Source organism: Kryptolebias marmoratus, linkage group LG22 (assembly GCF_001649575.2).
Source record: "Kryptolebias marmoratus isolate JLee-2015 linkage group LG22, ASM164957v2, whole genome shotgun sequence".
NCBI lineage: Eukaryota > Metazoa > Chordata > Actinopteri > Cyprinodontiformes > Rivulidae > Kryptolebias > Kryptolebias marmoratus.
Genome location: NC_051451.1, coordinates 19288415 through 19310610, shown reverse-complemented (window position 1 = coordinate 19310610; position 22196 = coordinate 19288415). Strand labels below are relative to the sequence as shown.

General features: G+C 44.7%; 2 protein-coding genes across 5 annotated transcripts in view; one reads left to right on the top strand and one right to left on the bottom strand.

The window, feature by feature from the left end:
* sdccag8 (SHH signaling and ciliogenesis regulator sdccag8) overlaps nt 1–6176 on the top strand; it is a 40570-nt gene extending 34394 nt beyond the window's left edge. The window contains exons 17-18 of one of the 2 annotated variants that reach the window (XM_017430073.3): nt 4957–5083; nt 6038–6176. In XM_017430073.3, coding sequence (XP_017285562.1) covers nt 4957–5083; nt 6038–6058 — 148 coding nt within the window. In that variant the 3' untranslated portion in view covers nt 6059–6176. Of the gene's footprint in view, nt 1–4956; nt 5525–6037 lie in introns of those variants that run through there. The other variant, XM_017430063.3, reaches the window with a different exon arrangement.
* A 596-nt stretch (nt 6177–6772) lies between these two features.
* The window catches only part of akt3a (v-akt murine thymoma viral oncogene homolog 3a), a 50684-nt gene continuing 35260 nt past the window's right edge, over nt 6773–22196 (bottom strand). For all 3 annotated transcript variants that reach the window (XM_017430096.3, XM_037973409.1, XM_017430105.3), the window contains exons 8-14: nt 20987–21055; nt 18202–18324; nt 17432–17560; nt 11859–12073; nt 11354–11441; nt 10571–10673; nt 6773–10140 (exon numbers count right to left, since the gene is read on the bottom strand). In XM_017430096.3, the coding sequence (XP_017285585.1) occupies nt 10055–10140; nt 10571–10673; nt 11354–11441; nt 11859–12073; nt 17432–17560; nt 18202–18324; nt 20987–21055 (813 nt within the window). In that variant the 3' untranslated portion in view covers nt 6773–10054. The remainder of the gene's footprint in view (nt 10141–10570; nt 10674–11353; nt 11442–11858; nt 12074–17431; nt 17561–18201; nt 18325–20986; nt 21056–22196) is intronic.

The window sequence follows — 22196 nt, the reverse complement described above, 5'->3', positions numbered from 1 at the left end:
ATCCTCTGACTAGTACACACACACACACACATTATGAAGATTCGGTCAAATTAATTTAAGATGTAGAATATTTTAAAGTTTTACGTTTGATTCCAAATCCATTTTTCCACTTCTCCAACTTTAATTCAGGCTTGAGTGTTGGATATGTTTCAGTTTGACATTAAAAGGTTGTTTTATTTTTTATTTTTGTGGTTGTTGTTGCAAAATGAATATTTGTTCCACCGGATATATTTTAGTCTGGAAACTGCTGAATGACAGACCTGAACGCTGCTTCCAGATCTTCTGTATCTGTTGGCGTCTCGGCGCTTCTCTAACGTGACGTTAGCACTTTCCCTTTAGACCATGCCTCCAGGACATATGCTCCCACCTGTAAATAAATATGCAAACACAGGCAAACACAACAGAGTTCAGACAGTAGCTGTGGGCTACGACTGATATGTGCCATGGAGAGGTAACTGTGTGTGTGTGTGTGTTTGTGTGATGTAATTAATCTCTTTAGTAGCAGCAGTCAATAGAGAGTGCGGCGGTTTTGAGGTGTGGATTGTGAGCAGAGTTTGATTATTGGGCTGTCTGGGGAAATTACTGCAAAGTGCCTCCCAGCAAAAATAACCCTTGCTTTTTTGTGTCTGCTGGAAAGCAAAACACACACTTGTTTCTTTGGGGGCAGTTTTAGGTAGTCGTTGGAGGCGTTTTCTGGTGCAGAAGCGTGTGCGCGTCAGTGAACAGCGGGATCCAGCAGGTGGTGTCCTTTCACCAGGTCAGCAGGGAAGTTCTCCCTCTCTTATCTGGACCGCTCAGCTGTGCGGCGGCGGATAGGGAAGGGGGTGACAGCTGCAGCCCTCAGCACCTCACCTGACACCACGCACTGTCAACACTCCTCTTCCACCCGCAGCAGATCCTCTTCCCTCTAACTCCATCCGCAAATCCGTCCAAACCTTCTTTTCTCCTCGGTTCCTGGAAGTGGGCAGAGGCGGGCCAAGCTGCAGTGTGTGTGTGTGTGTGTGTATGGATTAGTGTGGGGCAGTGTCTGAGCATTAAGCTGTATTAAGCCCTAATTAATGAGTGTGCCAGTAGATAGAGGCCAGTTATTGGATTTGCTGCTTTAGCTGCTGGAAGGAGAGCTACCTTAATCACACACACACACCCCTGCCCCCCACATCGGAGGCAGAGCATGAAGGTGAGGTGGTTTAGAACGAGTGTGTGTGTGTGTTGGTTAAGGCCAGAGGTTGGCAGCTCTATGGTCGGACAAACTGAGTGTGTTTTGTTCACATGTGTACCAGGGTCACAGCTTTTACTCACTGCCTTCCATAAACCTGCAGCTTACAACCTGCAGCAGATTTAAACATCCTGGGCCGCGACCCGACCGACTGCTTCACTGACTGTGACGTTTGTGTGTGTGTGTGTACCCTGATGACACTTTGTACAGCTGTTGCCTCAATCAAAACATTAATGCCACAGTTCCTTTTTTAAAAATGAGTCAAATGAGTCCATACTTTGGTCGCAAACTGACCTTTCGAAGTTAAAAACGTTTCGTCTGAAATCCGAGAACACAGTGTGACTTCTCAAAGATGGCAGATTCTGTTTTTGTTTGTCTTGGCAGGATGTCGTCTGTGAGCAAGTCGCAGTTCACGTCTGAAGAGTAAAACTTCACAGACTGAGAATAAATCCTGTTTGCAGTATCACATTTATCTCTACTGGAAGACAAAGTGTAAAACTTGTCTTCGCTGCAAATTCTCCGAGAGAGGCTTTTGTATTTTCTCTTTGATTGTCTCAAAGTGTTTGGTGCGTCTCTGTGTATCTGCATCAGAGGCTGTAACGGGATAAGGATTGACATTTTCTCTGCGTGACTCAGATTAGTTCAGTGGTGTGGAGCTAAAGGCCTTTCGGTCGGCACGTTCTCGACACTTTGCTCGTCAAACGTTTGCAGCTCCGGGACAACAGGCCCCGTTTCTGGCCTTCAGGTGCTCCTGGGCGTGCGACGCCGATGCCTCCTGTACTTTGTGAGCGGAGCACCAGGAGCGCGTGCGTCTTCCTCGTTCTCAGCTTGTGTGACTCTGTGATTTGTTGCTTTGATGGTGTGGGAGGAGGATGCAGAGTGGGAGGAAAGGAGCGAGGGGGTGGCCGGTCAGGACAGCTTGGCAGCCGGCTGCAGGAACGCCAGGCGGGGAAGGAGAGTCATCGCCCTCGGCCTCCAGGACTGGACAGAGCCTCCAGGTCCGAGATAAACCGCTCAGCGGGCCCTCAGGCGCGATGGGGGGAGATGAAGCAGGCCCGCAGGAGGGCAGGTTTCAGTCGACTGACGGTGGAGGAGGCGGAGGGGGATTAAACTCAGCGCTGGAGAACGAGACCGTACAGGGCAGAGTGAGGGCAGTGGGAGGGAGGGGAGCAGATTGAGGAGCAGAGTTGGGATGTTCGCCTCCTCCGTCTGTCACGCACAGGCAGGCCCGCCGCTGCCAACATGACCAGCAGGGCAGGGGCATCTGTCTCCCCCCCAGCTACCCCTATCTGTCTCTCTGCCCCGAGCCACAACCCTCGTCATCCTCCTCCTTTCTCCTCCTCCTCTGTATCCCACCCACCATCCGCGTCGCCTTTTGAACCTGTTGAAACAGTGACAACACGAAAGACGCCTCCTTTTGAGTCCCCAAAGCCGAGGTTTTCCAAAGCTCCTTTGGTTTTAAATCGTCGAACCAAGCAGCTCCCACTTAAGCTTCCTCATCAGACGCAGCTTCTGGGTTGTCAGCGGTTCACCTACACAACGATATTTCTAAAGATTAGAGCTAAGACGGAGAAATGGCAGCTATGTTTGTGCTCTTTAACTCTTTTCAACATGCTATGGTGACTGTTGTTTGTGTTCTAAATTAACATTCTGCCACCAGTGCGACAAAACCTCCACGTCAGCTGAACATTTGCTACAGTAAAAGTTCAGCGGTGATCTCATCAGATGGATAGCTTGAAAAGTTTCCCGTAAATTTAGTAGATTTGAAACTACACTTTTCCCCTCTGAAATACAGCAAAGAAGAGGTACAAAGAAGCATAATTTTGACACGGCACATCAAACTCTTTCAATGAACACAAGCAGAAACGGTTTCATTTTTCTTGTAAACGTGACACGGGTCTGTGTGAGGAACGGGCGAGTGGTTGAATATGCAAATGTGGATTCCAGCGCCGAGGGTTTCCCCCCCGTCTCATTATCAGGAAGTGTGAGTGTGAGAGTGTGAGCGAGAGTTCACCGCTGCTCTTCAGGGGCGGGCGGTAGTGACCGACTGAGCGGACGGATGAATGGGTGAAATGGTGAGCTGCTGGTGGGAAACATTTTAGCAGACTTCCCCTTGCATCCCCCGTACGCACACATCATGTTCTCAGCCTCGAAACCCACAACCTCAGCTAGAACACACACACACACACGCAGAGTTTAATCCCAGTGTGCAGTGAAAGAGTGTATTGTCTGGTTGTGTCGGAGGGGGAACGCACTAATTGGGATGTTGTGATGTTGATCAGAGCTGCACATTCACACATTCCTAAACCTTTCCTGCCACACTATTTCAATTTGATTAAGAAAATTAATAAAATGTAAAAATCTTTATGCAAGTAACCCTATGCGGTGAAACAGTTGGAGTTGTTTTGGTCAGACCTTTAAAATAACTATAGTCACGATTAAATGTAATCTCATGAGGAGTAGTTGTGGATGTGCATCTAATGATTACTGTCTGAGAGTTTCATTTAAATCCGTCCGGTGGTTCATAAGAAATGTTGCTAACAGACAGATACACACTTAAAAAATATCCTCATTTAGTCTCAACTAAACAAGAATATTGTTTAAAAATCATGTGTGTCTTTTGAACTAGCTTATTCTTTTACTCTTACTCTCCAAAATACCTGAAGTTATCTGCAGAAACCCTTTAAAGGGGGATTTCCCTCATTTTGCCCACAAAATCTTCTATTTCAGGAGGAAAAAAAAACGTGCTTCTGCTGCCTATGTAGGTCCATATTTTCAGGTCATTTTTGGTTTGGGGAGTGAGTTCTGATCCAATCCCTTCAACTTTCACCTGATAATGTTGCAGCTGGTGTGATGTTTTGCCTAGCTGTATTTTTTCCACAGCACAAGGCTGAAGCTGAAACAGCTGAAGAAGTGCTCTTTTTTTTCAAAAAGTTCTGCAACTTTCTGACGCCGCAGCTCGTGAGAGTGCTGATGCGGCAAAGACAAAGTGAAACGGGAGTTTTGATTTGCTTTTCTTACAAAAATAATTATCTCTTAAAATGTTCCCGTTTGTTCTTTTGTGTCTTTTGCTCCGGCTCTTTGGGACACGGGGTCACTGCAGTTTCGTAAGCACGCTGCAGCTGCTCGAAAAGGAGCTCATCAAAGTATTGAAATAACAAAAAAAAAAATCGCACCGCAAAAGGACCTTGTTAAAAGGTACCTCTTAGCTGAAATATTCTTGGAGTCCCTAAAGTTTAACATGATGCAACTTTCTATATTTCACTCTAAAAAATGTGAGGAGGAAAAACTTCATCCTCTCTTTGTGTAACTGGTTCATAAATCTGAACACTGCCTGCTGACTGTTTTTATGCCTCAAGCCCAAATTTTCCACCTTTAGGACAAGACTATAAACCAAATGTTCACGTCAACTGCCTTTAATGTGAAGATTAGATGTTTTTTTAGTAAAAGGTTATGTTTGTCACCAGGAAAGTGAAGTTAAATCAGTAGCATCTGGCCTTGTCTCGCAGCTTTTCACATTTTTCAGCCACTTCCTCACATCCTTCTCTGCACTCGGTATGAAACACTGTCATCATATTCAAGTAAACAGAGCTGATTGTTTGATCAACACAAAGTCCGGTGATATTAGGAGCTCTCTGTGGATCCAGTTCTGTTTCAATATTTACAACATTTGGTTTTATATTAGCCAGGAGGGCTTGTTATTCTCTCACACTTTCTGTTGGTGTGTGTGTGTGTCGCAGGCTGCAGCAGTTGGACCGACACTGTCAGAGCAGCGCTCAGCAGGTGTGTGAGCTTCTGGCCAAACAGAACCAGCTGATGCAGGAAAGAAACGCGCTGAGCGAGGAGCTGCAGAACCTGCGCATCGAGGTACAAACACACACAAACCCGAGGAGTGTGTGACAAACGCTGTTGGAGCCGGTCAGAGTGGTTTGTCCCTTCTAGACTAATGACTTTATGGTTCTGAATTTACCGGAAAACATTGGCTTTTATTCTGTTTGTGTGTCATTATTAGATGTGTGTGTGTGTGTGTGTTAAACTTCCACATGCAGGCATGTTTTTCTGAAAGTTGTCCTTTTAGTTGTCAAACTGGAGATGAACGGATGTTTTGGGTGCATTAGTCTTCCTGCTTCCTCCTTTTTGGATTTGGTTCTTTTCACCTGTGATATTTTGTTAAACAGACGGAAGATGAAAGCATTTTTGCATAAATTTTTTTTATATTTGACAAGCGTGTCAACACTGTGAGTGTTAGAGGTACTGCATCACGGCGCTCAGAGACTCACAACATTAATAAAACAATCTCCTTACAAATTGTTTAAAATTGCTGGATTTTTACAAAGTTTCTGTATTTCCGTGTCTGTTTTCTTGCCCTCTTGTTTTGTTGTCAACATTCTGATCTGTTCATCGGCAGGGATGACCTTTTTTTTTTGGTATTTGTTGCACGTAAGGACATTTGGGACGCTTTCAGTTCCCCTTGAAAATAAGACACGTTGCTCTGAAACATGCAAAGCGGCTCCATTTGACACCATGAATGTTGAGTCACCTAAAGCAAATCGTCCAGCGACTAAAAAAATAAAGATAAAACTTGAAACCTACATTTCTTATTTAGTCCGAGCAGTCCGTAATGGGAGAAAGAAACAGACCAGAGTGGACACACAGCAGCAGATTGACAGAGTGCTTTATTGAAGCTGTCCGTAAGACGGAAAATAATGTGCATCCCTATCATATACATTTTATGTGTAAAAATACTAAGGATGTACAGTGTAAAAAAACAGCTCCATGTTGATGGTAATCTGTTATTTTCACATCCTCGTGGCCTCACAGGCCAGCAGCACTGCATCCTGACAGCATGAAGGACAGAAAAAAAAGGCTGTTTGATCTGCTTTTCTGTGGATCTGTTGAGTTTCCTAAACGCCGTCTCCGAGTCAACATCGTCTCTCCTCCGCCGACGCATCAGGGAGCAGAGCTGCAGCGCTTCAGAGCTTCAGAGAAACCTCTGGAAATGGCTGGAGTCTGCCCAGAGACGTCCCTCACTACTGTAAAGCTACAATAAAATGGAGCGTTGAAATATTTCTACACGTTTGCTGTTTCTGTTGATAGATAAATGCATTTCATGCTTGTTTGTTACTGTAATAATCAAGATGAAGAAGTGGTACTGTAGAGGGGGAGGAAACCCGCTGACGTTGAGCAGGAATCATCTCGAACATGAGGCTGTTGCTTTTTACGGCAGCGGAGCGGTTCGTGGGTTTTGAATGAGATTAATACAGAGCAGCTGAAGTGTTCGACAGAACCCCAGCTGGAGTCGGACCCGTCGTGTGGTTGGTGTACAGTACAAACAGCAGCAGCTTTTAAGAGTGACCGCCGTCAGCGCGGCGTCACGCGTCTCACACACGGTCCGGTACAATGAGGGCAGCGGTGAAGCCGTGGGAAAACAGAAACCCGACTTTCTGCATCCAGTTTACAAACAACTGTAACCACCGACACGCTGTCGCTGAAGGACAGAAAAAGCCTCCCACAGAACATGAATCATCCCTGACCTAAGACTGAACAAGAGGCTCATGGGAGAGAAAACTTTTTTTTTTTTTTTTTTTCTGAACCAGAGGAGATTAGTGCAATGATTGATCAGTTACAGTATCGTTTTAGTTCACAGACCTTCTCCCTGTTTCACAGTCGTGACAGCTCTGACTTGTCGCTGCATATGGGGACGCTTGGTCCACGTCTCGTCAAATCTACACATCAGAGCAGCATCAAAGCTACGTGGAGGGCATTCATTAGTTAAAAATCTTCATTTTCTTTAAAAACATAAAAAAGCTAAAAATCTCGCTTAAAGGCAGGGCTGAATTGGATTCCTCTGAATCATATCAAAAGTGATGGATGTGTGAAAGTGCTGTGTTGAAAGCTACAAAGTGGTATTTTATGAGCTCTGGTTTCTCATGATTTTGGCGTTACTCGTGCATATACAGCTAGAACTCCTCAGCCGCCCGCAGACCTGGGTCAAATCAGAGCTGAAATCCTTCCAAATACTCGGGAGTGCTTTCTTGAGCCTGTCAGGGGTGCCAGCTGGGTGGGATTTGGCCTCGTTTTGAACTTTTTCGGCTGCCTCGGCGGAGCCAGACAGACTCGGCGGATCACAGAGAAGTATTTTTCATCAGAGTTCTGAGTGCCACTTTGACTCAGGGCTGGTGGTGCGGGCCGAGGAGGACTACAGCATGCAGGCCAGCGCCGTCCTTTTTTCAAAAAATGTTTTTAACTTTCTGCCATAAAGCGCCGTTGCTAGCTATTTGCAGTTTAATGGTAGTGCAACAGGAAAGCGTATGGACTTAAGAGCAGCAGAAAAACAGGTAAGAGCTTAAAAGGTGTCACTAAACGCGAACAAAGAGTTTGAAACACGACTACGCCCTCTTACTGCTAGAACAAAAAGACAACAAATAAATTAAACAGGAAATAAATTCAAGTTATTTCATCAATGATGAAAGTAAAAACATTCAAATAAATATACTGGAGCACAATGTTCTGGACCTAATAAGAGCACATCCCCTGGTGCTCTCTGTAATCTGTGTCCGCTGACAGAAAGTGGCGTTTTCCACACGACAAACATGTTTTCCTGTTTAGATGCAGCTGAGATTTGACTTGATTTAAGGTTTTACCTTCGGTGTGGTGATTGTTCGATGTCAATGTGTTCGACTTATTCTGAGCTAAACCACGTAAGGCTCACTCGGCGTTTGAAGATTGAGGGGATTTTTTTTTTTTTTCTTTTTGAAACATTTGTCTTGGTCTGACTGGAAGACGAAAGCAACAACTGCAAACACAAAGTTCAGGCAGGAGAAATGACGGCGCACGTTAAAGACGAAACATCCCACCGTTCAGGAAAACGGTGACCTGACCCGACCCGGCTCACAACTCCTCCGCCTCCTTTCTCAACACACTTACAGTTCGGCTCTGAACCTCCTCCCTTTTCTACTCTGACCTTTGGTGCTTCGCTTGATTCCTCTCTGCTCAACTTTCCACTTCGCCTTCTTCGTCTGAACTCGTCTTCAGCCCTTCTCACACACTCCTGTGGGACACTCGTCCTTAACATGTCCCGTCTTCTCCCGCCTGTCACATTTTGGTCACAAAACAGCACAAAACACAAAATAAAACAACGGAGCAGGAAGGCTATCTGCTTTCCCTCCTACATTCTTCAGCCTTTTTTTTTGTTTGTTTCTCGAGGTGCACTTTTTTTTCTTTCAATTCTAAGAAATAATATACTTTTTTTTTTAAATAATGTAATAACAATAGAAAAGGTTAAATATAAAACCAATGTGTAGAGCAATAAATAAAACATTTTTTTAGCCATTGCTGTGATTCTTGTAAACCCATAACTATTACCTCTTCGTAGATTGTTTTTTTCTTTTTTTAATCTTTCTTAAGAAACTTGCAGTTGTTACCTTACTACTCATCAGTACGTATAAATTATCACATTATAAATATTTAATATTGCATCTTTCTATGAGATTTTCTCGTGCGTTCTCCTCTCACCTCCCTGATATTCTGCGATTCTTTTGAATCCCTTCCTGCTGCGTTTTCCTTTTTTTTCCTGCGCAGACTCAGAGAGGTCCCGAAGCCGTGTCAACAACACGTCACAGTAAAGCTTTTCGTCGTTTAAACAAGGTACCGTTTCACTTTTGTTTCCCCCCTTTTTTGGGACAGAAGAAGTTTTAGGTACGTGTTCAAAAACAAAAAAAAAAAGAAAGAGGGGAAAAAAAAAACTTGGAAGGGAACATTCAAACCAGCCGTTTTTCCTCTAATTTTCACCTCTGCGGTCGGACAAATCATCATCCACCTTTGCATTGTGGGTAATGGAGTAAAGCTCATTTCTTGGGGAGCTTCATCGGTCTGAACTGCTGTGCTTTGAGGCGCACCGTCAAAGACAAACCCATGGTTTGACCGTTCACACGCAAACACACGATATAGTTGCTTTACTCTAAACATCCGACACATAAATAAGAGCTGTACAGGAAGTTAGCAGCTGTTCTGTAGCATAGATGGTAACATGGGCGTTTGGCGTTTGGCTGGCGCTTCTGTGGTGACCCGCAGCATTTGTCTAGACGTGTAGCACCGGATTTTAGTAGTAGCAGTAGAAGAGCAGTAGTAGGAGTAGTCGTACCTGTAGTGGTTGTGGTGGTTGGAATAGCAGCAACAACGACTTGGACTGAGCAACACCTGAGTCAAATCTTGCTTGATGGCGTGAGGAGGGTAGGATTCTGGCTCGCCGATGACAGCCGCCTAATCGATCGCAGAACCGGCGCTCTGAAGCCAGACACAAAACGTCCCTCTGAGTCTGTGTTTGCAAAAAGCCTGAGATACAACCTGCAATGGCAGTTTGGGTTGGAACGACTTAAAATGCTCTCTCCTCATCGTACAGGTAAGAAACTATAAAAACACCTACACTGAAATAAATGGACCGGCTAATATCTAAGATGGTTGTTGTTGTTCTTTTATAGTAGTTCGACAAGACCAACGCATGTCAAAGCACAGCAGGCCACTGGTGAAGCTCCTGGTGTTAAAGGGTCAATAAACAGCAGCTGATCGTATCACAGTTTGAAGCGCCTGGGGCTGCGGAGCAGAATTAGACAGAAATTTTCCCCTAAAGGTTTTAGTCTCTGAATGGATTCACCAAAAAAAAAGATGAACAAAATAAATAAATAAGCGGACTGGAGAGGTGAAAAGAGAAGAAGTGGAGGAGAAGGGCAAAAGCCTTCAAGTCTGGGTCACTCTGAGTCGGTCCAAAGCTGCGGGTCATCGTGTCCCACGCTGATGACCTCGGAGACCAGCTGTGATGACGTCACCGCGGTGGACAGTTCATTCTCGACCGCTGGCGGAGTAGGAGAACTGTGGGAAGTGCGGTCGTCTCTCGTTGTCCAGACAGTCCATCCCATCCTCATCGACTAAGAAAAGAAAAAACATATAGATTCAAAATTAAACACATACGGGCGTTTCCTGTCGAGAAGTAGATGAAACTAAAAGCTGCTCATGTCGAAACTAACTAATTAATATTCTGTTTTGTTACTGAGCTGTGGAAATAAAGCAAACAGTTCAATTAACAAACGTGCATCTGACGTGCCAGTCTCCTGCAATCCGATGTGTGACCTACAGAACAAAAGGAACATCACCTAAGCACCAACAAACACCTCACGTTCACTCATGCATAATTCAGTGCTAAACACGTTAAAAGCTGTAGGCTTGTCTCTAAAGCCTGTGATGAACTGCTCGTGGCCGGAGGACTAATGAATACACACTTTGAGCGTTTTTTTTTTCTTAGAAAACTTCCAACGTAAAATTTACTTATTTGCGTCTGCGTGAGATAAAGCAACTCACATTTCTCTGGCGGCGTGATCGTGATGGTCTGAGCCGTGAACTCCTCGTCGAAGTACCTGGTGTCCGTCTCTGATGTCACCTGAGGCTTGAAGGGAGGGACGAGCTGGGACGGAGACGGGGACAGATTGGGTCAGACCGGCTGCGGGCTCGAGACGTTATTAAAGTTTACTGCATTAAAATGTTGGAGGGAAGGCACAACGAGGCCTGCGGCTGCTTTGGGTCTCAGTCCTCACATTGTGTTCAACTCCAGATGTTTTCACACAAACAAAAGGAACAATAATTTCCGTTTAGTTGCCTTCTAACCCAAAATCAGCCACAGCTGTCGAAGCCGTTTTACAGCAGGCAGATAATATGACGTGAAAGGAAAAGGAAAAGAGAAAAGTGAAGCTTAACAAAGAAGGTAAAATGCTGGAGGTGATGCCACACAGGACACGACTCTCACTCGATGCTGCCGTGTGAGCAAACACACTCAGAGTGACAGATTCTTAGGATACAAAGACACACCTCCTCATAATGCCCTGCGCTTAACACAGCTGTCGACCTGCTCTGGTTCGTGCCCGTCTATAAGCGTCGCATGACACCTTCTGGATAAATGCACCTCAATGCATAATTACAACACACAAAAATGTTCCTTTGTGCAAATTTTTTTTTACCACAGGAAATTAAAAGCCTTATGTAGATGAGTTGTTTTCTCCACCTTAACATGCTTCAAAGCGTGCCGCCGCTCCCGGTGAAAAAGAAGAAAAATTTAAAAAAAAAACATACGGCTTTATTACGGCGTACCTTTTTATCGTACACATCCTGCCAGTCAACGCCGGAGAAGAAACTGTGTCTCATTATCTCTTTAGCATCGTCTGGTCCTCCCCCAAGCCTAGATGAGTGGAGAGATGAAGAGAGACACGTGAAACCAAAACGGAGATCAGGAAAAACACGTCATGTCACTTCACCAGCAGCTTGAACTGAAACCGAATCCACTGCAAGAAATAAATAAAAATACACACAAATAAGGTAAGTTATCCAGTAAGTACCGATGAAAATTTGTCCTTAACCAGACATTTAGAAAAAATATTTATGAAATCTCAGTTTATTGAATTATCTACATATTCAGACAGAAAAGGGTGTCAATATATCTGCAACATGTGATGTTTTTCGTCATTTAAAAACCATTGCGACCTGCTCCAGTCCATATCTGGTTTACTGAAGGAGCATTCCTTGAAGGAGAAAAACACCAAACCCAATTTGCAGTTTGTGGAGAAGCTGAATATTTTTTTCGAACATGGACGCGCACCTTTTGTTGGGGTCTTTGATGAGCAGGCCGGACAGCAGCGACTTGGCGTCGGCTGACAACGTGCGCGGGAACTTGATGTCCTCCATGAGGATGAGCTCAAACAGCTTCTCGTGGTCCTGGTTGTAGAACGGCAGTCGGCCACACATCATCTCGTACGTCACAACGCCCAAGCCCCACCAGTCCACCGCCCGACCGTAATCGTTGTCCTCCAGGACCTGAGAGAAGACGAGAGACAAAAAGATAAAGGTAAAGAGGGAGGGGGGGGATTTATGGGATGAAGAAAACTGCTGAACACAACTAACAATAGTTAAAGTGTAAGTAGTGCACAGAGGTAAACATCATGGCAAGTCTTCGGCTCTAAGGAGGTTTCTGATACAGTAAGGGAGTCGGTGTGCTGGCGTGGCCCACCAGATGCCCCCCCCCATGGAAGCTGCCAGTTCTCCCTGGCATGCCGATCCCCTCCTGGCAGGGACAGACAGGAATACTCCTGGATGGAAAAGGCAGGAACGGCTCGCAACCTGAGTCAGGGCCAGTCCAGCCTCCAAGCTGGGCAGCGCAGGTACTGAACCATAAGCTGCACGATGTGTGTGTGTGTGTGTGTGTGTGTGTGTGTGTGTGTGTGTGTGTGTGTGTGTGTGTAAAGGTAAGTCACTTCTATATCAAAGTCCTATATCTGGGCAGTTTTCCTATTCCTCTTTCCTGCCTGCTCTCCGTGCACTTCCCCCTCCATCCTGTCTTATCTCGCCTTCTTCATCCTCCATCATACCTTCCCTAAGTTGCTACTTTTCTTTCATGCTCGCCGGTGCCTGTTTGCTGGAGAAAAGAGGAAGAAGAGGAGGAGGAGGAGAAAAGCCAGACGAACTCACGGAGGGATGTAGTTCAGGTGCTGCTGACTATCTCATTACCATAATAAGCTTATTAACATGATGAGTCTAGGTGTTTGCATGTGTGCTTGTGTTGTCTATGTGTGTGTGTGTGTGTGTGTGTGTGTGTGTGTGTATGTGTGTGTGTGACTGACAGACAGACAGACAGAGCTGGAGAGCAGCCAGAACAGCATATGTTGTAAATCACGCCAATAATAATAACATCTCACTCACTGTTAATGGGCCAGTCAGACACATGAGCGCTAACATTCACAAACATACTCACAAAAAACCTGTTTAGAACACGACAAACCTCAATTACCTGAGACAATTACACGCTGTATGTCCTAATAGGATGAGATTCAACAATATACCGAGCGCTGAACCACTGCCAGTCGCGAGCGGGACGCAGGCAGAACAGGTGTCAGAAACGCATAAATACAGCTGAGACTGGATCGGACAGACTTTCATTTATCCAGACTGCAGGAGTTTGTGTTTTTGCAAAAACAAATAAACAAAAAAAAAACTTAAATGCTTATAGAATACACAAGGCTCCGATTCTACATCCATGTATGAGTGAAAGGGACAGTTCAGATATTTCCAAGTGGAGTTCTGTGACAAGGATAAGGACGATTATGAAATTAACTTGTTGCGGTGAGCCATTTTATAAGCCTTTGACGGCAGTTTTGCACGACACAGTTATTCACATAGCATTCTATGGTTATTTGCAAGCACGAACAGCAGCAGCAGCTAGCTGTATCACGTCTAGAGCAAATTGGGAGTCTTCCAACAGGAAAATCGTAATTTTTCGGCCAAAATGTTTGCATGCACCGCTGTGAAACTTTTGAGTCTGGAGACATTTTAAGGCGACAGGAATCCACTTCAGTCTTAGCCCCGTTCAGACTAGCTGTTAGCTCATCATACCTGTCAGAGTTACACATTATTTCTTCCAACTGAGGTCGATCAAAGAGCCATCTACCACAGGTAAGATATTAGGTGTTCATAATCTTTCCACAGAACCCCACTTTGAGAGATCTGAACTATCTCTCTGGAGCTTCACTTGTGTCAAAAGGTGAATAAGGAGGCAACTAGCAACAAGAAAACAAACATTTTAGTCAAAACTGGCTTTTTTCTGTAAAGATAATGTCAAAATGGTTTTAATTTACTCTAAATAAATGCACATTTTATGAAAATAATATGATAGAGACACTTTATAGAAGCATTACCTTGTTATTTTGCAGTATTTTTTTAAATAATAATTGAGTTTTTTAGTTAAACAACTGTATTTCTCAGGCTTCAATATACACATAGACTGAAAATATTAGAAAACGCTTTAAACATGTTAAAATGTGGCCTTTATTGCAAATTATTGGCTTTTCTATAATCATCAACATTAAAAAAGGTAAATATATGAAATCTTAAATGCAAATACTAACAGATCTGCTATTATGGGTTAATGCTGGTGCCTTCAAGTCATTGGTGTGTGTTACAGTTTTATTCTAACTTGTTATTCTGCACCTTACAGCCTCATAGGGAAATTCTTTCGATTCTTGTCGTTGCTGTAAATGTAAATTGCGCTGCAAATGTAGTCACAGAAACACTTATTCCTCTATTTGTGAGTCCCCCCCCCCAGTTCCAGTATCAAATTCAGATATAAATCTTTAACTCAAACTAATGTTAAAAGTCACAAGAAGCAGAAGAAGAAGAAGAAGGGGGGAAAAAAGCACCCAAAAGCTGTCTGCAAGTTTCCGCAGCAGCTCAGTGCCACAAAAAGCTGATCACTCCCCGAATGAGCTCACAGACTTGACACTAATCTGGCTAATGATGCAGGCTTCATCGGTTCGTGCGAGTCGTCGCGGATGCAAGTAAATAAGAAAGTTAAAAGTGCAATTTTATGTGTGAATATGTTTGTGTGAGAATTAAGCTGGTCACCCAGTTGGCAGCTGCAGGGAAGAGCTGGGGGAATGAAGCATGCCGCCAGCTCCAGATATACTACTGACTGGTACGGCTGCAGGGATAACACTGGCTTAGACTGCTGGGAGACTGTCAGACACACACACTCGCACACGGCAGATGGAATATTTATCCGTCCTCATCAAACTCACAAAGTTTCGAGAGTGAGGCAAACTAGGAGATGTTTGGTGTTGTTTCAGTGCACACACTGAGTGCAGTTTATGAAATTCTGAGTAGCTCAGAAGGCTGTTTTTGATGCTGGTGAGCTGCATGTAAAAAAAAATATATAAAACTACCAAAATATGCACAAATAAATCTGTTAAGTTGGGTGTGTGTGTGTACAGGAGGGTGTGAGTTTTTGTTTGACCCTGGACCAAAGAAGGTGGTGGCAGCTCGGTTGCAGGCAGGGAGCAGATTAATCCACACAGAGCCAGAATGCTGCCCTACAGCCTCAAGGCACGGAGGCACCGGAGTGTGTTTGTGTGCACGGTTCGTGCAGTCCTGCGTGTGGAATTCAGCAAAGAAAAGTGCTGACGAATAAACAGGACGAGACTGAGTAAGAGACAATTTAAATCACCGGCAGGAGATTCGAAGCAGCAGTGATGGAGAGGGTCTTGACCCGTCCTGGTCCCGGTTTGGGCAGCCATGTGGCAGCTAGCTGCTGCTCGCAGGACGGGGGCTTTGGCAGCCTGGGCAGGACGACGTGGGATGGGACAAGCACACATAGCCTGTGGCTGCACCAGCCCAGCTAGCCAGCAGGGAACACAATCACACACACACACCTCATATACTGTGGCCATACAATCCCATATTGCTGATGTCAGACACAGACCTCGTATCTCCACAGTGTCATAATTTGGAAACGGGTTTATCCTGACAATCTGCTAACATTTTGAAATGTTCCACTAACAGCTGACTGTGCTGCTATGTTTGTAAAACATTTACAGTGAAAAGGTCAATGCCCGACATATACAGCACACAAAATGAAATAAAAACACACACAAATAAATGGAAAAAGACCAAAATCCACCCCCTTTTAACACTCTCAGGATTGCCACAAAGATACGTGTCAAATACGAAAAATATGGAACAAAAAGCAGAGAAAACACTCCCCATGTGTTTTCTACGATCCTGTTCCATGCCTTTGCTTATTGTTCATTATTTTTTTGACCATCCTTGGAAAAAAAAACAATAACACCTCAGTTTAACACTTTTCATGGTTTACTTTGCTTGTTGTGATGCATCAGAGTGTGAGCGCTCTTTCTTCACTTCTCATCTCCCCTCTTTACTGACGGCAAACACAGGAACTATCTGAATTTCACTCCTGTAACCCTGAAATATTTTCTCTCCTTTCTCATCTTTCTCTGTCTTCGAGCCCCCCCATCCCCCTTTTTTCCTCTTTTAATCCCAGCTACTTTGCATCTCTGTAACTTGGCTCCGAGCAAACTGTGTTATTTTTACACGCGGGCGAGCAGAGCGTGCGTGCGGGCGGGCGAGTGGCGGTGGTGTAGATTTCCAGGTTTTTTCTTTTTTTTTTTTTTTTTTTTTCCTGAGCACCTTCCTCCAACCTCGCCCATCTGCCGCCATCTGCCTCGCTTTAGCCCGCACTTTCTACAGCAATAACACACACAGCGCACACACAGAAACGCACGCAGACGCACATCCTGTGAAAAATAACCAACAGCCTCCAATCATCTTTTGGCACGCAAAGGAAGAGACTAAAAAAAAAAAAAAAAAAGAAGCACAAAATGTTGCGCCAAATTGTCTTCCATACTTTTTTTGAGTGGGATATATATACTCTGCCGTTCTCCTCCTGTCTTCGAATCCACATCTCCATCGCTCTGCCTCCAACACCTACAGTCCTGCATCGCCGCCGCCAGTTGATCCGCTGGCCTCCTGGTGAGGCAGCGCTGACGACTGGACAGCACGCGGCTGCAGAAAAAACGATTACGGGAATGTGGTTTAGTGTGTGTGTGTGTGTGAACACTGTGCTGTGCCCTTTCCCAATTCAACCAACACCCTCATTCACACTCCTAAGCTGCATATTTACTCTTCACCCTGATATTATGGAAATTATTTGCCTGTGAAATCTGAAAATAAAAATTTGCATGCACGAATCCCGCTATTCAAACATCCTAATTAAACACACTAATGTGGCGAGGACCTGCGTGAGAGACCGGTAGTTATTGATCAACGCGTCCCGAGTTTGTGCATCCAGCCTACGGCACATTTATCAAAGATCAGAAATAATCCCGGTGGTTAAACTGATCAGCCAGGGCTGCTGTTAGATAAACAGGCGCTGTGCAGCGGGCGTCATGGTTCCCACAGTTTCCAGGGGCCGTCCTGGTGGAGCCCTGAGCGGCGCAGAAACACTGCCTAATGGATAAACCACCTGTGGATGCCACAGATGCTTTTGTGTTGTACAAGGCCTCAGTCAATCTGCTCAGTTTATAGAACACAACAGTCAGCCGCTGACATTTATGTCATTCATCATCTAATTAAAGCGTTTTAGAAAAGTGGATAATGTGTCGTCCAGGTCACCCATGAATTTATCACCATTTGGTCACACTGGACTCTTAACAGGTTATTATCAAAGCAGAAATTAGGGTTCGATTCATCTCAACTGTGTAAAAACTTTTAAAAAGGGGATTCTGGGCGAAGTAAAAAAAGAGAGAGAGAGACTAAATATGAAGAACTGGAACTTTGAAAAGGCCAAGCTGGTATTTATTTTATTAATAAAGAACAAAAAGGCATTACCTCAGGTGCGAGGTACTCTGGCGTCCCGCAGAAGGTCTTCATAGTAGCAGCATCAGTGATGCCCTCCTTGCAGAGTCCAAAATCAGTTATCTTTATGTGGCCGTCTTTATCCAGCATCAGGTTTTCCAACTGGAAGGAAAACAAAAGACACGACTCACTGGCTGAAAATCATCACAATGCGGACAGTAAATGCTTTGTTAACTGATCAAAATCATTTTGCGGACACTGGAGCCAAGGTTTCTCTCCGAGAGCAGAGGTAGACAGATTAACACAGAGATGCTGTTTGCCCGCACACAGCGGCAGCAGACACACTCAGACACACAACTCTGAGCAAACGAGGGAAATAAACTTCAGGCATGTTGTGGAGCCAGTCAACCTTTTAATTTTAATGGTTGAAGTGTTTTTCTCACTGTGTGTCTGCTTTTTCTCCTGTTTTCTTGGCTGCTGTTTGCAGGGCTGAGGCCAAGGCTGCCAGGCAGGCACTCAGACAGAGCCATCTACCTCTCTACCTCTGTGGCATCAGCACCACCCCCCTCGTCCCCCCCCCACCCGCTTCCACCTCCTGCAATTCTTTACTGCTTTGTGTCTGTTTGAGCTCGTTCCTGCACCACTTTTTAATTACACCAATTTCTGAGCTACTTGTCTCCAACAGGATGACTAAATAAAAAAAATAAACAAAAGCAAGAACAACAAAAAGATGTGTCTGATCAGTCTCCTCCGTGCCCCCCCATCTCCCCTGTAGCCTGCCTTCTGTCCCCGGTTCTGTTTACCTTCAGGTCCCGGTACACAATCTTAGCGGAATGCAGGTAGTCGAGAGCGGAGACGATCTCGGCGCCGTAGAAGCGCGTGCGCTCCTCCGAGAACACTCGCTCTCTGGACAAATGGAAAAACAGCTGCAGGAAAAAGGCGGGAGAACAAGAGAGGGTGAGAGGGGGGTGGCGAGAGGAAAGGGGGGGAGACAGCAGGGACGGCACAGCAATAATTACTGATTTATTGGAGGAAATTAGCACAACACAAACTGGCTGCCCGCACCATATTGAGATGATAGATAGCGGAGGGGAGTGTGAGTGGGGTGTGTGTGTGTGGAGAAGGGCTGCGGGGGGGGTTGGCATCTCGCAGGAGGGCAGGTGGAGGCGCCCGGCAGCTGGCGCCTCATCTAGCAGCTCCTTCCTTACCGCACACACTTCTTCCACGTTACCCTCTGGGCTGCGTTGGCATGGTGCAGGCGAGGATCTTGGCGATGGGGTTTAATCAATACACCAGTCTAGTTAAAGACGGGCCGAGCGCCGCTGCAGCCAACACCACCACCCTCACCAAACGGCCTCCGATGCAGCACTCATTAGTGGCCTAACTGGCCTTGCCCCTGAGCCTCCATCTTCATCTGCTTCGTTCTGACATCCACCCTCCTCTGTTTTTGGCAGGAAGTGAATTTTGCCTGTCTTGCCTTTTAATCCCTCACCTCCAAAGCCTTTCTCTTCTTTCTTACTTCCCTCCTCGCCGTCAGTTGTCAAGCCTGCCGCCCGGTGACACATGTGGCGCCGAAATGACACCAGCCTGCTGTGCTAAACCAGTTGAGTTGTACAAATTACCCATGAGGCCAAGGGGCACACATCTTCCCATTAATTGTTCAGGGAGGTTTGCATATGGACACTGGAGTGATGCTCAGAGACCACCTAGCTCTCAGGCTGTCCATGTCGGTGTGAGAGTGTGAGTGTGTGTGTGTGTGTGTGTGTGTGTGTGTGTGTCGAGAGGTAGCACGACAGGTGGGCCTTCATCAGTGTACTGGCAGCTGTGACTGTGGCAGGTTTGTAATGGCTTGTGTACGTGTGTGTTTTTGTGGCATGTGTGGTCACAATTTGTCCGCTGAGGTAAAGATTTCCTGTGTGTGTCCATTTCACGTGTGTGTGTGTTTGCTGGTGCCGTCTCTGTGTGTGTTTGCCCAGGCCTGGCACTGGCTGAACTGCATAACTATCTGGGAGGGGAGCAGGTGACAGCTACACTAAGGGAATGAACCAAGATTGCAAAAACGGCCCGATTAAAAATTTGAGAAATGGAAAAGTGAGGGAATCCAAACTCATTTCGTCTCTGACTGTCATTCTGGCTATATTTGCCCCCATAGGTGTTTTCATAAATAGACACAAGCAGGAGAGGAATGGAAGAGAAAAGAAAGATGAGAAGGCAAGAGAGAGGCCGATTGGTTGGCAAATTAACTGTTAGAAAGGAATCCAACAGTCAAACTTTAGCCACTTCTTCAAGTGTTGCTGCTTTAATTTGTTGTATAGTTAATGAGGATTCATACATTCTCAACTCAAATATATTGTTCTGTGTAAAAAAAAATAAAAAAACGCACCCTACTAATCCTTACAGATGTTGATGAACTTAAAATCGTTGGAATTTCTAACATGTTTGTACATAATAGTGACTCACAACCTGACTGTGCTTGTAGCGAATCAGGCTGGGATTCACCAGTGGTTTGAGCATCTTTTGCAGCAGCCATTTTGAATTTTGCGAATGCATCTCATTCACAAAACCCTCGTAAAAAGAGCATTGCGTCTCAAACTTGGCTGTCAACCACACAGTGTTACTGAGATATCATGTATGCATTTAGAGGAAACCACTCCTATATTTATGTAAATTCCTTCCAGGGGAAAAAAAAACCCTCTCAAAAATCAGGGCTGTTGCAGCGTGCATTTAGAGAGTTTGTGGCATTACCGTCACAAAAAGAGGGCAGGCATGTCAAGTAGAGTATTATTAATTCTCTCTTCCAGTGATAAGTTTCAGATATTGTTGCATCTACAAATATATTGTAAAAAAAAGTGGGTAAAATCCTGTTGTTGCTGTTTTAGATTCAGAATGCCAAATTTTCTGATTATAAGACATTTTAACAGGTAGAGTGTCACATCTAAAGATCCAGAAGTGTTTGTGCCAACGTATAACTGGTTCTGTTTGTGGAGACGGAGCAGACGGGGGGAGCGAATAAAGAGCAGAAAAAACCCAACGCTCAATTTTAGTGAATCTGTCTTTGGCCTTTGCTTCTTTTAGACCCAACCCTGACACCCTCACCTGCAATCAAATATAAAAACTCTAAGAAACGTTTTATTTGTTTAATCTAGAATCTTCTCCTTCTTCTTTCCTAATCGTTTTCTAGTGTGCTGCCGCCGTCGATTTTAAGTTCTTTTGTGCCTGTGTTCAAACAGATCCCAGTTTTAGGCTTGTGTTGAATTGTCATAAAATAGTGTCAGTAGTTTTCTGTAGCTAGAAAGTGGGTATTCAAAACACTTGTAGGAACCCTAATGTATGAAAACTGAACGACAGTTTTATGTAATTAAACTGAACACCAAACAGAACTTTGTAAAAAAAAACACATTTGTGCCGTCAGTATCGACACAGCTTGGAGTCAGCTTGACAGGAGAAGAGAGGAGCTCTAATTGCTGTCAGTTACTGCGGTGGAGATGTGGTTCAACTGGCTGTTTAAAGCAATAACACAAACACGGGTAACCACAAACAGCAAAACCATCATCAAAGGGTGTGTGTGTGTGTGTGTGTCTGTCTTACCTCTCCTCCATTCACGTACTCCATGACAAAACAGAGACGGTCTTTAGTCTGGAATGAGTACTTCAGAGACTGAAACAAAACCAAAAAAATGTGTACAATTTATACAACTTCTCCACTGGGTATCCGGTTCGTCGCTCAGTGTACAGACCTGTATTCACAGGGACTGTCAAGGTTTATGAAAATAAAATCTGAAAATTGTATTTATGTTTGATAAAACAGCTTTCAGCTGTGCTGCTGTGAGATTTTAAAGACAATCAGTTAAACAGGGAGGGAGGCGGCTAAGCTGAATCTCATCAGATACGGTTTTTAATCACCTGTAACTTCCTCTGTGCGTACGATTGTCTGTCTGTTAGCAAAATATCTCAAGAACTACAGGACAGATTTCAGTGAAACTCTCAAAGTAATCAATGGATGCACATCTAGAAGTGATTAACTTTTGGAGTCCACAGCTAATCCACTTTAGCAAAAAGTTATAATTTGGTCAGATGATGAGCTAAAATCTGGTGTGGTAGTCGCACACAACACATACTTTGGGTTCAAACCAATTCAATCTTTGTTTAAAACCTTTACATGTGGCGTGGCAGGTCATGTTCATTCCTTCAAGTAATGCTAGATCATCATTTATTTATCTATTTTCATAATTTTGCCCGTTTATCCTGAGTTGTCCTCTTTATGCTCTCCCCCCTACAGAAACAGAGACGTGAGTGAACGACTGTGAGCGCACGTGTAAGTCCAGCCCTGTTCTAGCTAAAACAGCAGGCACAATAAAACATCATCATTCTTAGCTTCAGACTGTTTACGTCTGCGTTTGATTGTTCAAAGCAGGCACTGCACAAGTGTGTGTCTGTGTGTGTGTGTGTGTGTGAACTGGATGTGTGCTCGCGAGGGAGGGAGCTGCTGAACAAAAGAACAGTTGGTGAAAGTCTCTTTGTGGCTGCAGGTGTGACAGGAGTGAACTCTGATATGAACCGTAATTGCTCCCTTGATAGGGCGAAGTGTGAGCATGCGTGCGTGTGTGTGTGTGTTTGTGCACATGTGATAAAAGACAGTGTGTGGGAAATAAAAAGCTAATATGTGTACATAGAATTTAACTAATGTGGTCAGGAAAGTTCAACAGTTTATAATCACACAAAACAAGAAGCCCAGGTAGGTGGAAGATCAGTTTGCTCTGAGTGTGTGTGTGTGTGTGTGTGTGTGTGTGGTGGGGGGG